Source organism: Acanthopagrus latus, chromosome 20 (assembly GCF_904848185.1).
Source record: "Acanthopagrus latus isolate v.2019 chromosome 20, fAcaLat1.1, whole genome shotgun sequence".
Classification (NCBI taxonomy): Eukaryota; Metazoa; Chordata; class Actinopteri; order Spariformes; family Sparidae; genus Acanthopagrus; species Acanthopagrus latus.
The window spans coordinates 11,129,033-11,146,336 of record NC_051058.1 but is presented as its reverse complement, the minus strand read 5'-3'; the positions used below and the strand labels follow the sequence as shown (position 1 = coordinate 11,146,336).

General features: G+C 36.8%; 1 protein-coding gene and 1 long non-coding RNA gene across 8 annotated transcripts in view; one reads left to right on the top strand and one right to left on the bottom strand.

Annotated features, from left to right (window-relative positions):
* The window catches only part of kcnc3b (potassium voltage-gated channel, Shaw-related subfamily, member 3b), a 52,700-nt gene extending 40,304 nt beyond the window's left edge, over positions 1–12,396 (top strand). For 5 of the 6 annotated variants that reach the window (XM_037080596.1, XM_037080599.1, XM_037080598.1 and 2 more), the window contains one exon: positions 7,182–12,396. Coding sequence is in view for 1 of the 6 variants with exons in the window: in XM_037080600.1 (XP_036936495.1) it covers positions 7,182–7,195 (14 nt within the window). In the remaining 5 variants the exon portion in view is untranslated. Of the gene's footprint in view, positions 1–398 lie in introns of all 6 variants that reach the window. The other variant, XM_037080597.1, reaches the window with a different exon arrangement.
* Positions 553–15,589, bottom strand: LOC119009392. Of its 2 annotated transcripts, none has more exons than XR_005071725.1 (3): positions 15,290–15,589; positions 14,632–14,806; positions 553–640 (listed from the first exon to the last, which is right to left on the bottom strand). It is a non-coding gene; the product is annotated as an uncharacterized LOC119009392 (long non-coding RNA). The 2 variants fall into 2 exon arrangements; XR_005071726.1 differs by lacking the exon at positions 553–640 and adding an exon at positions 13,854–14,100.
* Between the last annotated feature and the right edge of the window lie 1,715 nt (positions 15,590–17,304).

Below are 17,304 nucleotides of genomic sequence, written 5' to 3'. Positions count from 1 at the left end.
ACAGGTGTTACATTTCTGAATATCTAAGAATCGTTTATTTTTATGTTTTATATATAACAAAAATACATATCATAACTCGCATTTTCTTGTTTTGTCCTGTCTGTCTTGTCTGTGTCTGTCTCCGTCTGTCCTTTATATGTCTTATGATTTGGTAACTTTTTAAATCTGTTTATCCTTCATTTTTTTCTCTTTTCATTTTGATTTCTTCTGAACATCTTAAACCTCATGTTTCGTTTTTCAATTCTGTGTAACCTTCATACTAAATCACCTGAAAAAAAAAAATGTCATAACATGCCAAAACACTTCAAATATGATTTTCTTTTCTTTTATTTGCATATAATATCAAAACAATAACACATTAATTGAATCGATTGATGGTTAAAATTATATTCTTAAAGCAACTGGCTACGAGAAATCTCGCAGCCTCAATAACATATCGGGAATGGCCGGGTCATCCCTGCGGCTCGCTCCTATCACTAGCCCACCCTTTGAAACCTATGAGGCCCCTGGACCACTGCGCCGCTGTCGTTCCCCCATCCCCTCCATTTTGTAGAAGAAAGGATGTTCATGATTGGATGATAAGAGATGTAGTGGATTAGCTATGGACTAATCACACTGAAGCCTCCATTTGGATCGTACCCTGAGCAAAAACAATAGCAATAACATGAAATGAACTTGAATGTAGAGAGAATGACCTCTTGTCGTTTGAATTTAATTGTTTATGATGCATGCATCAGGTTAGCTGATGGGGGTCAAATAAACTGGCTTTAAGGCTACTAGCTCTAGCTTTAAAGATACAAAGTTAATTTAAATTATTAGAAGTGTAAAAATTAAGTATTTGGATCAGTTAGTAAATTAAATAATGTGAGAGGTTTCAAAAAAGTATGATGAAAACATGTGCACAGTTACATTTTAAAACTTAGAATTAAGTGTGTAGATGGACGTCCATTTTTAAATGTTCTGTACCAAACAAACCGGAGCTCACAACACTGTCCAGAGAAATGACCATGAAACCAGATACTTCAGTTCATTTAGCCAAAGACAAAAATACGTTTATAGATTATATTGATGTTGAATAGGTTTCTACTTTCTGTCGTTTGTGAATATCGATGTATGTACAGTGTAGACATCATTTTGTTAATTCTCTCTGAAGAAAAACAGACTCGGCTTCTTTAAGTCTCAATGTTGACACTTAATTTTGTATCATACCATTGTGACATCATCAGACACTTTATGTTGATAGTTAACACAGCAAAGCTAAGCGATGTCACATGTGAAATAGAACAAAAAATAAAACAAAAACCTTAGCTTGAATAAAAGATATTGAATACATTAAAAGTATTGTACCATAAGAGCTATCTGAAATTGTGCAGCCTAACGACTTTTAAAAACTGAAGTTTGTTTTATTACAGTGCTGTTAAGGCCGCATGTATGAAATTGTTATCTTACATTGTACAGGTGTAAAGGTCGATTAAGTCACTTTTCCTTTGACAGTTACAAGCATGTTGTCTAATACATTGATATATACTTATCCATATGCAATTATAACAATCATAATGGGCAGGGTGAGGTTAGTTGGAGTGAATTGGAGACCACTTCATGGACGGGCCATTGCAGTGTCCAAGACAAGCCTTGTGTGATTGATAAAGCTAGCAAAGATAGCATACGCGTGTAATTTACTGCTGGCCATAGCCAATAGATCACACAAATGGTTGTCGGTCCGACAAAATGTTATGTAATGCCAAGGAACTTGAGCATTTAAAGTGTTTTCAGTCAACTGATAAACAGTAAACTGGAGGGTTTTTTTTTTTATATACAATATCCAAACATTTAAGTGCAATAATTTAGGAAATAGGAAATTGAGAACTAATTGATAAGTAGAGCTGTCTGGCTAGCAACATGCTAACTGTTTTTGGTTTCCCAAACAGTCTTTGGAAAAGGAGCACAATTCAGCTTTCACATTCTCAGTTAATTTTTATTTGTGGTCGTAAATGACTTAGTCAAACTTTGAAAAAATGCTTCTCTGGACAGTTACATAAAATTAAATATGTACTTGTAGGCCTGCAATTTTTCAAATAAATCTAAACAAAATATATCTAGAATGTTACTTAAAATTAATGATAAACTAAATGCAAAGAAAGCCTGTAAAGTCAGATATGAATGACTACATAATTGATTACACTGTTAAAACAAATGCACTTTACTAACAGTCAGTATAAATTTATTAACCTTTAACGCTTGCACGTTGGCGTACACAGAATATATTATATATAAGTGAATTGATTGAACATGTGAGACCACCCTGTCAAACAAACAATGATAAACTTTTCTAAACATTTATTTTGCTTCTTTTTTACTTTTGATATTTGTTTACATGTATTTTCTTCATTTCTTATTTCATTTTTATTATTGTTTTTGATTAAAATGTTAGTCAAACAGTTTTAAAAAAAATATCCAAATGACAAATTGCAATCTGTTGGTTAATCTTAAAAAATGTGCAGTGGTTACAATATACAGTTTCCCTCTATACTTTTATATAAGCAATCTCGTGGTAGACAATTTCTTGCTCGGATTGTCGTCCTCACATTAAAGAATAGAATGTTATTGGTTGAGCAAAAATGATTTTAAATGAATAACACATTCACATATGCAATAAACATGCAATATTATTTTAATGCTGGAAAACATACTGTGCACATACATATGTAAATATGCAGATCTATTTTTAATCTTAAAATGAACAGACTCTGTTGGCAGTTTAATTATTATGTCTAATTTAGCCTTGCTGTTCCAGAAGAATAGAGAAGTATTATGATGACATGAGCCATTTGTGTTGTTTCATTTCAAGTCAGTGTGGCCTTACTGGTCCTTCAGATTTTTTTTAATGTTGTGGTTGCCATTCTCAATTGTTTCAGTTTTGTAACAGTCTTACGTTTTCTTCACTTGTGCTGGTGATTTGTATTTTATTGTAAGGAATGACTTTTCTGTGCCACTGATTGTCTGAGATAAGGTTTATCAAGAAAAAAACAAATGTTCTATTTAACTGTACTTGAGTTCATAGCTAAAAGAACTGTAGTAAGACTGAAATCACCAGGACAAACTGTAAGTGCTTTAGAACCAACAATTTTTGCAGGTGTAATGGGAGAGCATTTGCATACTTGTTAAAAAATATCAGGTCCTGATATTGTTACTGTCAATGTCCATGGTCCTGACTGCCATTTTGTCTAAAAAAGAATCAATGTGCTTCCAGATCCCTAAACGTTGAGACCTTAGATATGCAGTATAATGATTGAAGATGAAAGTTATGACATCACTTCAACAATTATTTCAATCGGATGTTGACCAAGGTTTGTAAAAGTCTCATTTAGAATAGATCCTACCTTTTAGTCACTGCAAGATGTAACGCTTGCCTGGCTTCATCTGATACGGGTTTTTGACAGCCATCGCACATATTTTCAGACTGAGGTTACTAATAGTTGTGCTTATACTCAAAATTGTTACATTTCACCATTATGATGTCAAAAAAAAGAAAAAAAATACAATTATTTAATGTTGTCTGAAAATATTTGAAACAGCATGCAGAGCTTTGTTTCTCCAGTGAATCCAAGCATTTTGACAGCAGCTCCTTAATGTATTATGTCAACCTTGAATTTAGGGAAGGTAGGTTAACTCTGGGATAGTATGTTTTTAAATGGATTTAACTTGTAGAACAATTTATGATACCGTGTAAAACGACACACTCAGATTGGCCTTGTTTCAATCCTCAAAGCTAATCTTACTCCACATCAGCGCACAAAACCTCATTAAACTTTTAAAGTGCACATGCATACCATATAATGACTCCACAATGTGGATGCTTGTAGTTTGCATTATACTGGTATGCCACTATTTTGGAATGTACATTTTTTTTGTTACAGAATGGAGAATGTCCATCCATCCCATATATCTGCAATGGGATGTTTTATTTTATTTGATGCTACAATTGACTGATGGGTGAGAGGAACCCTGACATAATCTCACACATCACCACTTAGACTTTGACATTTATGATTTTAGAAGTAGTGTGCTTATATTTTGCTTTTCTACTGTTTGGAAAAAATAATCGGAAGAATGTCATAACTGTGGTTCTGTTGGGTTAGAAGAATCACGTAACATAGTTGTGGCCAATGCAAAAATCACCTAGGACACTCTGATGTAAACATTGTTTAAGTAAACAGAACAGGCAGATGTTGTAAGTGCCTCTATGAGGCCCCTGTAGGCTCTGATGTCAATTTAGGAGTTCATGCAAACTAGCTAGATTTAACTAGCTAAACCTTCGAAGCAATGCTTATAAGTCAGTGATTATTATTGAATATGTACATATCTGTATCTACACATGTGAATACATTAAAGTCATATGAAATTGATATATCCATGTATACTTTGTGAGTGTGGGGCAGAGGGTCTCATAGCAAATGATTCTAAAAGAGTTGAATGGTCTAATATGTTTGTCAGCAGAAGGGTGAATGGTTTCATACTGCAAATTAATCAATGCAGCAGTGCCAAGCTAACCTAGGCACACCACTTATTTGCAGAGCCTGGCTTTCATACAATATGTACATTTATGTGTGTATATTTGTTATTTTTCTGTACCATTGGCACATGGCCTGGTTATTTTCAAGGCATGAATTTTTAATTCGGCTGTATTGACAAAGAGTGCATTGTTGGTTCTGCGTTTTTTGCTTTGGTCCTATGTGGGGTAAAGGCACTGTATTCTACTGGACATAGATTAAATGTAAATGTACATTACATGTAAATTTTTCAATGGTTGTTGCTAATGTATCCTTAATGGCACGTGTGGTATGGTACATGTACAACTTTGAGGGGGGAAAAAACACTTGCAGAGACTGTTAGAGTATTATGTTTAGATTTGGTGAAGATGGCAATTCTAAATACTGTTGTTCTGTGGGTACAGCCTTTTAATATGTGAAAGGAAGGGGAGGCGAGGGTGTTGCTTGATCGCATTTTAATCGCGCCATGAGAAGACTGACACCAGTCAAACCTCTGTATGTCTTACTATGGTGCATAATATGATGTTGTGTGATGTTAAGAAGATGTTTACCCTAGCTTGTAATGTTCACATAATCAGTGCCATATAATTATCGTGGACTTAAGCAAAAAATTATGTAATGTTGAGCATACTGAGGTAAAACAGCCGTCCGTCCTCTTGTAGCAAAATGATCAAGTGCTCACTAAGAAGCTGGACCCAGATGTCTTGCCACACTAACATTGGCATTTACAGTATATACAATTTTTTTCATAAGTGCAGTTAGAATAACTTTACATTAATCTGAATTTATTGAACTGAGCTGAGAGTGATTTCACAAATAAGCAGAACAGTAATGTGAAAGGACGATTTCAAGTACACCACAAGCCTCAAAGTACTTTTTAGACAATATATCATTTGGTAATGTTGGAATAAGACTGATCAACTTTGACCTTATACTATGGTATCATCAGTGACTAAGCAGTTAAGGTTTATAATTCCAGCGGCCAAAATAATGTTGCAACAACACAAAGGCTGCTTTGGCACCATTTTCGGATGTTGCTGCTGCCAGAACAAGACAGACAGAAAGACAGGAAAAAGTCTGTTGTATGTCCAAACAAACAGCACCGCGTTAGTATCAAACAACAGATCGTGTCTTCTAGACTTGTGTAGATGTGCAGGATTTTGTGAACAACTTAGTGTAACACAGGAGAGGGCATATACAGGAATTTATAAATCTGGTACTTAAATTCTATTCAATTATTTGTGAGTGGACATAAATACTATTTTAATACGATTACAAAGTCTCTGCTTGATGGGTTAGATTAATAGGTGCCGATTCTCCCTTATAATCTAGGATGCATTGGTGCCTTTTTCTATCATTTAACTAAATTCCTAACATTTAACATACAACTGGTCTTTAGAACATATGAACTGTGTCTTGATAACAGCTTTTCTCTGGAGAGAACTGCAACTATAAAGTGGAAAATGGCAGAGGAAGAGGGGACAGAAGAGCAGACGGGAAGAGCTAATGCGGCTGCAATAAAGGATAATGTTTGTACTGGGCTGATGTTTGCTGGTGAGACCGCAACAGAAGTGTTTAACCTCCCAGTAAATAATACATGATGCCGGCACATGTGACACAGGAAGCGTTTGTCATAACTGTAGGCAAAGAATTGAAAAATATTCAACCTACTGTTGTGGACAGACACGCCCTTGAATTCACGCCTGTGTTTTCATGGCGCATAAGCCTCCTGAGATGGTACTGGTCAAATGTATTAATTACAACAAGTACGAGGATCCCTCTTGTAAATGTGGAAGCTGCCACAAACAGCACTGAGTATGTTCGTATGTGTCCATCTGTCAAAAATGTGTTTTTTCATGAAGTGTACATATCATTCCAAAGAAACTGTTCGCACACACACACACACACACACACACACACACACACACACACACACACACACACACACACACACACACACACACTGACACATACACATGACGCATTAGTGAATAACTGGTCATCATCTCCCTATCACCAAATATTGTTCTCTTTGAAATGCTCTGTACATAATTCACTCCTGTAGAGATGGTGGCCATGTGTGTTGAGATTTGGCAGAGTGCAGAGCTTGGTGCTGGTCAGTTGGCTGGCGGTTTGTTTCATTCAGTCTGTTGCTTGTTTCTCCAGTATTGTCAGCCACCAGTTTTATTGTCACCATTTCTTGATTGTGTTGTTCAAGACTAACTTATGTGCCAGCTCTCTGTCTGTATGTTGGAGATAGACTGTTTCTGTAGCTGTACTAGCTTTGTCATTACAGTTTAAATGTGTGCACTTTATTCTGACATGCACAGTTACCCAGAAGTTTACAGGTAATGGTAATCCCTGATTACTTCCCTATTGTATACTGTCAGTAACACCGTGGATCTGTGTTTTGGAAATGTAATTGGCAAACTCCAAATACAAGAACAACAGAAATCATTCATTTATGATCATGATTGGTTTGTATTAGTTGAGCACCACTTTTATAAACCAATCTAGAAACAACTGTAATGTTACGAGTTTCAATTTCACTGAACATGATTTCTTGCAAAATACTGTATGTTGATTCTGTATGAACTTAACATTAATGGCTTTCTGTTCTTGTCTTCACAGTGTTAAGTTTCTAGCACTCGCCTTCTCTCTAATGAGGAGTCTGTAAGCGGTAAACACAAATTTGCAGCGGGAGCCACGTAAGCGACAGGTGTGACACGGATGGACAGTTTAAAGGAGATCTTTGGGGTGACAAGAGAGAGACCAGAGGTTAATCATGAATTAAAACATCTTATGGTCTTCTCCTCACGTTGTTACCAAAGCAGCCTCTCGGAACTCCAACCACATTTTTCGACAACTGTCTGACTGACAATTTTTTTCCTTTTTTTTTTCTTTTTTTCGGCAAACTGACTGAGCATTGCACTGACACACTTTGGGAGCGAAAAGGACTCCTGATTACACATTCCAGATGACATATCTTTGACAACATCTCGCCATCTTGTACGATGACCAACTCAGTACCATCTCCAGTGCTGAACAACTGAGCAACTTCACAAGTTTCCGGGGAAAAAAAAAAAAAAAGAACACTTGTCTTCACAAAGGACTGAATGAACAATGTAGCATCTCTGCTAACATATTGTAGCATTTGTTGGCTGGGAAATAACATGACTTAATCCATCAACAGTTCGAAGAGAGAGGAATTTATGCATTCAAAGGATCTTTAGATGTCATTCTCCTCCTGGGTTCCTTTCAAGTGAAGAAAAAAAATAGAGATTACTGTACATGAGAGACAAAGGATTGGTCTTGCTCATTAAAACACTGCCCCCCACAAAAGATGCACTAAATAAAGTGCATATGAAATCGATAACAAATATATGTATGAGTATTTAACGACACCCATACTATAATCCCTCATTCAAGTTTAGCACTTGTATAGCATCTTTGCCGCTGAACCTATGTCTTCCATTCACCTCTATCAGACTGAAACACTGCCCTCATAACAAGTACTGAGAAAACAAAAACAGCACTGACTATGATGTTGAACAAATGAGGCACATGTAGCATCAGCTCAAACCGGTCATGTATAGCACTTACTGTTTCTTTTAGAGTCACCTGACACATTCACCATCAGAAAATGGTGGAAAAAGACTTCTCTTTATCTCTCATGTACTGCCACGGGTCGCCCAGAAATCCATGTGGGATACCAAAGGTCCTGTAGCATGCACTTGCTAAATGACCTTCTGTAATGTACAGTAGATTAAGAGAACTTTTAGGATGAGGTTTGTACTCAGCCTCGCACTGGCCGTTGCATCTGTTTGGTACAAAGTCATTCATCTAAAAGAACTCTGTTCTTTAACTGCCACTAGCATCCCATCACTATATGCACATTTAAATATTTGATATTAAGTATTTTCCCCATGTCTGACTGACACAGAGCTCGGTCATGAGGAGCAAAAGACTGCCAAAAGGAGACAAAGCTTAAGTCCTAGAGACAGTTGTCTTTCTTCAATATCGAAAGATATTGGCCTAATTACAATGTAAAGAACATTCCTACCACAAGAACACTTTTTACATCACATGAACCTATCCATTATGAAAGGGACCAATCAGATAAATGTTCCCCGTAACACAAAGGCCGACACTGCCAATTAGGCACAAGAATTTACAGATGACTACTGCCCCATCTCTCTCTTGTCCCTCTTGCTGCCAACGACTGCTTCACAAGCAAGTCGACGTTGAGATAAGGATGGCCCACCAACAGAGCCTTTGGCAAAGGGGAAAATGAGAAGAATGGACCAAGAGTGGAGCAAATGTGGAAGTGTACAGAGAGAACAAATCTATATTTTGATAAACAAATCAACTATCCATGGCATAGGAGGAAGTTTCTGTGCGGGAAAGGTCCAGAATGGAAGAAAGAAAAAAATAAATAAAAATCTGATGCAAACGTTAAAAGAAAATTGGGCATCATGAAATGGAGTCAAAGTCCTGGGGGAAAGATGGGAGGTCAATATTTTGTCATGGCGAGTGGATGAAGTCGTTTTCCCCACAAGCAAAGAGAAAATGTTCCTCTGAAAGACAATGAGCGACGACAGACTCTTGCCTATAAAGATGCGGGGGATGACAAAGGATGGACGCTGAGATAAACAAATGAGAAAAAAAAAGATAATGCATTTTTGTAACTTTGTTTACCAGCATGAATACTTTGCATGACTGTCTTTTCTGCAAGCCCTTAGTTGAAGACAAGGGTGCTAGAGATACAAAAAAAAAAGTATATATAAAATGAATTAAAAAAATGTTATATGCAATTAATGTTTTAAAAAAGATTATAATGAAAGAGAAGAGCTATATTTTGTTTTGAAAAGTTAAAAAAAATGTGAATATTGAAACATGTATGTTTGCAAAGTACACCCTGAACTATGTTTTGTTTGATGAAATCTCTCTGCTACTACTGCCCTACATTCCTCATTCCAGTGTTTTCCGACCGCTGCCATAGTTTTACTTTGTTATGCATCGAGCACTATATTTTTTTCCCAACCATCCAATCAACAGCGATCGTCAAAGACTTTGCCAAGCTATAGCATTTGCGCAAAGGATGTTTGTTGTCAAAAGTCTATGTTTTCCTCCTTGAATCATTTGCACAACTACCGTAGCAGCAGCAGCGACAGCAGCAGCAGTTCTAAAACAACGGCTCTCCATACCACAACTTTGACTGCTTGATTAGTACTCATAGTTTGCTTTTTTCCTTTGGCAATAATACAAGAGTTGTCACATGATTGTAGCAGGGCAAACGGAGAACCTCGAGAGTATCTTCAACGCCTCAGTGTTAAAGAGATTTGTGAAAGGCCTTGGATATCCCATGGCTGGATTTTGCTGGGATAGGCAGTTCTGTTCCACTAGTCCTAAGTAGAAAAATGGGAGTACAAGTCCAGGTTATCCAATAAAGACTAATAACAGACTATGAAATATACTATATTGGCGAACAATCAAGAGAGTTTTCAGGTTTGCATGGAACCAACTGCCATTCCAAAGTTTGCGTGTGGCTTAAAGGACTCAGGTGTGTCGATGGTGTGTGTGGATGTAGGTGTTTTGCTATTTTCTTTCTAACATAATGAATTCTAGTATATAGACGACGATGATGTGAACACCTCACAGTGACGTGTAAAAAACGCATGCATTATGACTTGATAATCTCTCGAGGGGGAGCAGAGTCTTGACATATCCCCTTAGCCTCCTGTCATTGTTTGTCATGAATCCAGTCTTGATAACTATGAACACTGTGCCGTGTCGTAGAGCAGAAACGTCTTCCTCCGAGAGGCAACTGAAAACTACTCACACTCGCAGTGTCAGCATGAGTGTGTAGAGGTAGCTCGTCTTCGTTTTTTTTTTTAGATAGTCAGGTCTTTGCATCCGTCATTACCCATGGAGTTACATGTCATCCAGCTGGCTAGTTGGCAGCTCATTACAGCGCACAACGCAGTCATATGAGCACCAATCAAAGAGACCCAGAGCTTCCAAAATGATGTCAGTGAAGTACTTTAAGTGTTGCGAGAAAGAGGGGGATCAGAGATACCAGTGTCCACCAAGGGAGATTGGTGTTACAAAAAAAAAAGAGGAAAAAAATAAGCATCTCATTGTTGAGTGCCGTCCAAGCACCTCGACCTTAGTTTGGTGTTTAAATTGAGTTTCCGGCCCTGCTGGCTCAGGGCTCAGCTCAGGCAGCTGAATGGTCTTCTGTCCATTCCTAGTACATTGCAGTTGGAGGTCCACCGGAATAAGAGGCTCGATAGTGTGATGGAGACTACTTAGGCTATTCAAGGTTTTACAGGTTCATGAACTTCTGTCTATTTGCAAAAATGGTCCATGGGATTTTGTTTTGGTTCCGTATCTTTTTAAAAAACTCCCAGTTTCAGTTCCCGTTTTGGAAAAGGCATTAAGCAACTATGGCTTTGACGGGCACAAAAATGTTTATGAATATTTCAGATGGTAACCTTGAGCAATGGTGTGCACACTTGCAAAAACTTTGTGCTTCACCCAGCTGTTTGTGTTTTCATGGCCAAGTACTATGACTTCTCTTCTCTTTTCTTCTTTTTCCAATGTTGATTTTACCATTTCTTCATTCTCTACATTGTGACTGCTCTGCCAAAACCAGGCTGAAAAAAAAAGATGTCTTTCCTTTTCTATTGCATAATACTGCCATTTGATTTAGTCGTGTTGAACAGAATGAGTTACAATGTTGAGAGTGCTAAGTCTGTTTTAATTTTCTTCAAGTTTGCAATCTGTTATGACATGTTAAAGATTTCCTGTTTAACACTCACATAACCAAAATGACAAAGATGCTTTTCATGGTATGTAGGTGCCACTGTTAAAGCAACGGCTACTTTGTGTTTTAACAATATAATGACATGTCCTCTCCAAGTGTTTGGAAGGTGTTATGTAGTCTGTGGATGACATTCTATTTACTTTCTTTGTGTGCCTGTTTATGTTGAATATGTTTTTTTTTTTGTTTTTTTTTAATTGAGGACATTGTATGCAATCTGCACCACGAATGCCACTGATCGACACTCACTGTATGCTCCCTGGGACGCAGATGTTCTGTCATCAGTTCAGATGATTGCAAACACATGTGCAGTGGCTTTATTGCTCTCCATAGAGTGACTTAGCAATCACACTAATCTAAAAATATTTTGTTTTACAAAGTGATAAGACCAGAGTTGATTTAGAGGAAGCACTATCATACTGAATAGATTTTTCTTATATATTTAATATCTTATTTTAATCAGAAATTATGTGACTAACACCACAGAAGTCATATACATGCGTCTAATATTACAGACTAACACCATGTATTCAAGTAAGCATTCCAAAGATAAAAGATGTTTGTTCATTTTACATACCATCAAATTGTGTAAAACAGACTTAGGTACTTGTCCATCGTACTACAGTCTTAGTAGGAGAGTGAATGGGGGGGGGGAGGAGATGGTCTCTGGAGTATCTGGTTGTGACTTATGCCGGATTTTATTTTTTTGAAATGTTGGAACACAAAGAACAAACTCATCAAGAACTGTATAAAGTATATTTCAATGGAATGTTCATGATCTATCTTTTTATATTTTGAAGAAAAAAAAAATGGAAACATATCAATAAAGTGTCATAATTGAGCATATTTCTACTATTGAGACTTAAAATGTATGAATGTCAATGCGACCTAATGTGAACCAATCTCCATAGCAGCTTGAATGAACAACTGGTTAACATTCATGAGATGCTTTTTCAGAGACATTAAAATTGCTTAAAATCATTGAAATGAACTTAAAATAAATGAAAAAAGTGACATCAACAGTGTGTCAGTTTGTTTAAGATTTCTAACGGATGAGACGTGTGCTCCTGTACATCCTGACTTAGACGATAACATTCTGCACTGACAGTGTTCAGCGGCCTGTCAGGAACAGGAAACCACAATACAGTGATTGATATAATCCGACTTGAAGCGAGGACACAATGAAAATCTAGAGTCCTGCATGAAACTGAAAGATGACACATTAGATTTGCGACTGGAAGTTTAAGAATATGGAGTATTTTGATGCCAGCGTTTCCAGGAAGGTCGGACTGTCAAGTCTCTGTTTGAGCCAGTGACTGCCAGTGAGCTGCATTAAGCCATTAGAGCTTCTAAAATAAAGACTTGTCACATAATGATAATCTATAATTTTGAGGTCATCTGTGGCTGTGACACGATATATGAGAATGATGAGGTACTGTAAGTGCTGTTTTCCTTACATTACATGTTGGAGTCAGATGACTGTAACTTCACCTCCAAGGAGCCATGAAACTGGACACCATGTTAAAATCATAGATCAGTGATATTTCTTAACTGATACAGAAGACGAACAGAATGAAAATGAAATGTTGCACAGTAATTTTGATGTAACCAAATTAGAATGACAAAAGCTGCAACATACACAGAAGGTTGATTTAGCTTGATCTCCATGGAGACCTGTTGCTTGTATTATTGGCCTTTGCAAATCTGCAGGGGTACTGAGAGGATGATAAAAAGGAAACAAAAGTAAGCTTAAATATGAAAATAAACTTCAACGCAAAATATGTATCCTCAGGATCATCTTAGGATGTTGAACAAAAACAAAAATAAAAGGTGAACAAAAATATGTATTTATTATTTATTAAATGTATTGTTATTTTATTATTTAGAAACATTCAGTTGCATGAATATGATGGACGGCTTGAGTTGAGCTTCAGTTCATCTTTAGGCTACACACTTAATTTCTGCCTTCTCACAGTGAAAAACACTGATGTAAACCACTTAGTTTAAGCTGCTAAAACATGGAAGATCTACATCTCACGTGTCTTTAAAAAAATTATTTTTAGTTTGTTGAGCATCATCCTCAGCTCTGCCTTTTGAAAAATACTTCTATCCACGATGAAGGCACAGAACCATAAGCTGAGGTAAGGACCACATAGTAATGTGGTCTGATGAGTCATCTATATTCTACTTATGGATACCCAGTGTCTGTTTCACACTGCTTCATGTGGTGATGAATCTGTGATGGTACAGTATGTGCAGCCTCCTCATGGGAGTCAGAGAAGTCATCATTGCGCTACAATGCAGCATTAAGGTAAAGATTTAAAAGCCGTTTTACAGATCCAGAAGCACCTGGTCCTCTTGCCACACTGCACTTCACCCGAGAAGATGATGCACAACATTTTCAGTGTCCGTTTGTGGCTTGATATTACACAAACAAAAACCAGAAGAATTATTACTGGAAGCAATTCTTGTATTGTTAATTCATTTTATCCACATTCTGTAAACATCCTTGAGTTAACTGCTTCACACAAAAGGTCAAGAGTGACACCATTTGACGACATATGTGATCAAAATGGGAATGTAATGTTGCAATCCAGTGAGTGGTTTGTTTTTCTGTGACAGAAGGCAGCTGTGAGGAAATGTCGGCAGAGGCCTCGTTCAGATTTTTCTCCTTTGTGCCAAAACATCCCCTCCCTCTGGTGGTAATGCACAGTAGTGCCTGTGCTGGTAGACATGAGCTTTATAACAGTACATCTGATTGATTTTTCTTCTTCTTTTTCTTGTTTAAATCACAAACTCAAAAATTAACCAAAAAAAAAAAAGAAGAAAAAAAATGAAGAAGAATAAGACAAAGTTAAAAAGAACCTTTTCATGCAAAAAGCTCAATTCCGGTGCTCTTGTTATTGTGATTAATATTTCCATTAATATTGTTCAAGAGAAGTGTTATCTGCATTGTGACACAACACATTGACTTAATTTCAGATGTAAGACATTACTGAATAATAGCCAACATTATAATTCCTTTGTTACAAAGGCCAACTTCGTCTTTTTTGCACCTGTTTTTATAATTGTTCTTTTTTCCTTTTATATCAAAGGTCGTGGACAAATCACAGTATTATGGTAGAACATTTTTAATGAATTATACTTTTTCCAGAACATAATCCCACATATAATCCCCATATTTTTAGTAATATCCAATTGCAGTGTGCAAGATTGTTTTCTTAAGTTTACAACTAATTTCGAGATCTACAGTACCTGAAATGGAGTCCTCCAGGGTTCGGATGGTGGCTGTTTATCCAATTGAAGCTTGGTTTGTGCAATCCTGTTGCGACTGAGCAGTGGATTCAGAGACTGGCAGGGGGTGATGATGATTTGGAGGAAATTGTATGGTGCAGTCATACAAGGGTCTAGTCTTCGATGAACTTGAGGCCTAATTTTCCTCAAAAAGAGAGGCAACATTTGACAAAGCTAAATAAAACTTGCATTTGCTAAATAATGATTTGCTGCTCTGCAAATAATAAAAAGTTTAAGCCCTTTACCCAATAACACATTCCTGAAATTACTCCTAGAGATGTAATTTCTGTTTTGTGACAAAACTACTCATGACGCAATTGAGTGATGCAGTTTGTAGTCCTAAAACCCAGGAATCGATTTATAATTTTACACATCCTGTTCCCTCTTCTCAAAGTCAATGTGATTTTTTTCAGTTAAATGCCTGAAATACAGTCCGTAGTTACTACAGGCTTAATATATTTACATGTTCTGTCTACAAAGTAAGATACATCATTAAATGTCCCACAATTGAATTATAAAGTGCTTACATGTCTTGAAAACAGTGGTTGCTAACAAGTGGCTAAATTAAATCAGGGACCTAAAAGGTCACCACACTGAACACAGAGACTCATCAACTCACCTGTCTGTCTTTAAAGGCCGACTTAAGTCACAAACTATTCTAACCTTAACCTTGCAACCTGTAGATTTGTCAATTTACATCAAACGTGTATAGTAATTAGGTAGTAAGATGCTTAGTGGTGGTGATGTTTTAGTCATGAAATCACAATGTCGTCTTTTTATAGCCTAACATTAGAGTTTTACTTCTAGCAATTTAATTTACGCTTCAAAAATGACAAAAGTGGTGTTTATCCATGAAGATAATTTTGCTAACACTGAAGCAATCCACTTGTTTGAGACTTGCTATTTTTTCTTTGTTTGAGCTGATTTTCCCTCATGACTGACTGCAGGGGATTCAGATCACCTGTGCACAGGTGGGGAGACTGACTCTGGATTGAGGAGTGGATGCAGCTTGGGGAATTTGCCTCCCAGCCAATCAGGGTGCAATGACACCCTTTTTGTGAAGGCTTAAAGGAGGTGGGGTATGGCACACAGGCAGCTCACAATCTGAATCTGTCTCCGGCCCATTGAAAACCTCATTCCCCCTGAGAGTGGCAGCCAGAAACTCTGGTCTGTTTTGGCCCTTTTTTGTTTTCTTGACTGCCCACAACTTTGAGTGAGGAAATTAGCTTAACTGGGAACCCCTTTAGAATGAAGGCCTGCGAAAAATATAAATTCTTATGTCCATATTACCTTCTGTTGTGCTCTCCCTCAAAGTCACACTGAAAAAATATGTTTGCCTTGAAATTTACTCAGCTGTGACTGCAGGCAAACTTAGTTAACAGCTAGCTTGTGAAGCTATTTGACAAAAGACCAGACCGATGAAGTGACACAGATGTTCTACATAGCGGTATGCAGATTATTGTCGATGCTCTATGAATTGGATAAAACGGCTGTCAGTCAAATCACACAGGGCGTCAGTGAGGTATTGGAGTGCATTCTGTTTGGCAACTGTGACCTACCTGGGTTTAAGATTAGGTCAATATTATGCCTATATATCAAATTAACTACTTGTGTACTGTATGGGTGAGATATTGTTTGATTACATGAAGAAATCTGTATTAAAAATAATCAATTTAAGAGACAAGGTAGGTTGAGCAATCTTTTTGTTTTTTGTTTTTGTGGTGAAAGAAGATATTGAAAGACTTTTTAAATTTGTTTTCATGTTTGCAGATTATAATGTGTGATTTAGGTGTGTGTCGGTAAATGGTAAATAATCTTATATTACAACACAAATGCAGGACCGTAACACCCATCTTGCTGTTTAAAGGATTCTTTGTTCTTTTCTTCTTTGCATATATATATACATATATACACACACACACACACACACACACACACACACACACACACACACACACACACACACACACACACACACACACACACACACACACACATTTATACACAAAGACAAAAATAGCCTAGGTACAGATACGTAGAGAAACTTCAAGAAAACTTCAGAAATGAAATAGCAACTACACACGAGTCATTAAACATAACAGACAATGCACAAATGCTACTCACAACTGTTGTTGTACTTGAAATAACATTGCAGTAGCACTTTGTCAAGGAAAATGACAGTGGTGAGATTAGTAGCAGCATGTCAGGAAGGTATATAAATATATGCACACACATGTCAGAGTAATATGATACAGTCAGATACAACAGTGTAACCTCGAAAATTATTTTGAATGATTATGTCACAGCTGTATAACTTTCAACACACGCATGCAGTCTTATTTAAGATTTAGATAACATTATAAATTTATGACTTTGATTAATTGAAAAAAGGAAGAAAAGCTGCTTTTGCAATATTAACAACCAACATACACCAATGTAATGCCAGTAAAAATCCCCCACATGAATGTAAAACAAGGTGAGGTGATCCATATACAGTAAAGTTGTCTTGCAAAATTAGCAATGAAACATAAGTATCTAACATTAAATATTAAAGTTGTATAGTGGGTATATGTATTTTATGACTATCCCCAATGCTCCAATGTTTTTTCTTTATTTCTAAATGACACACATTTA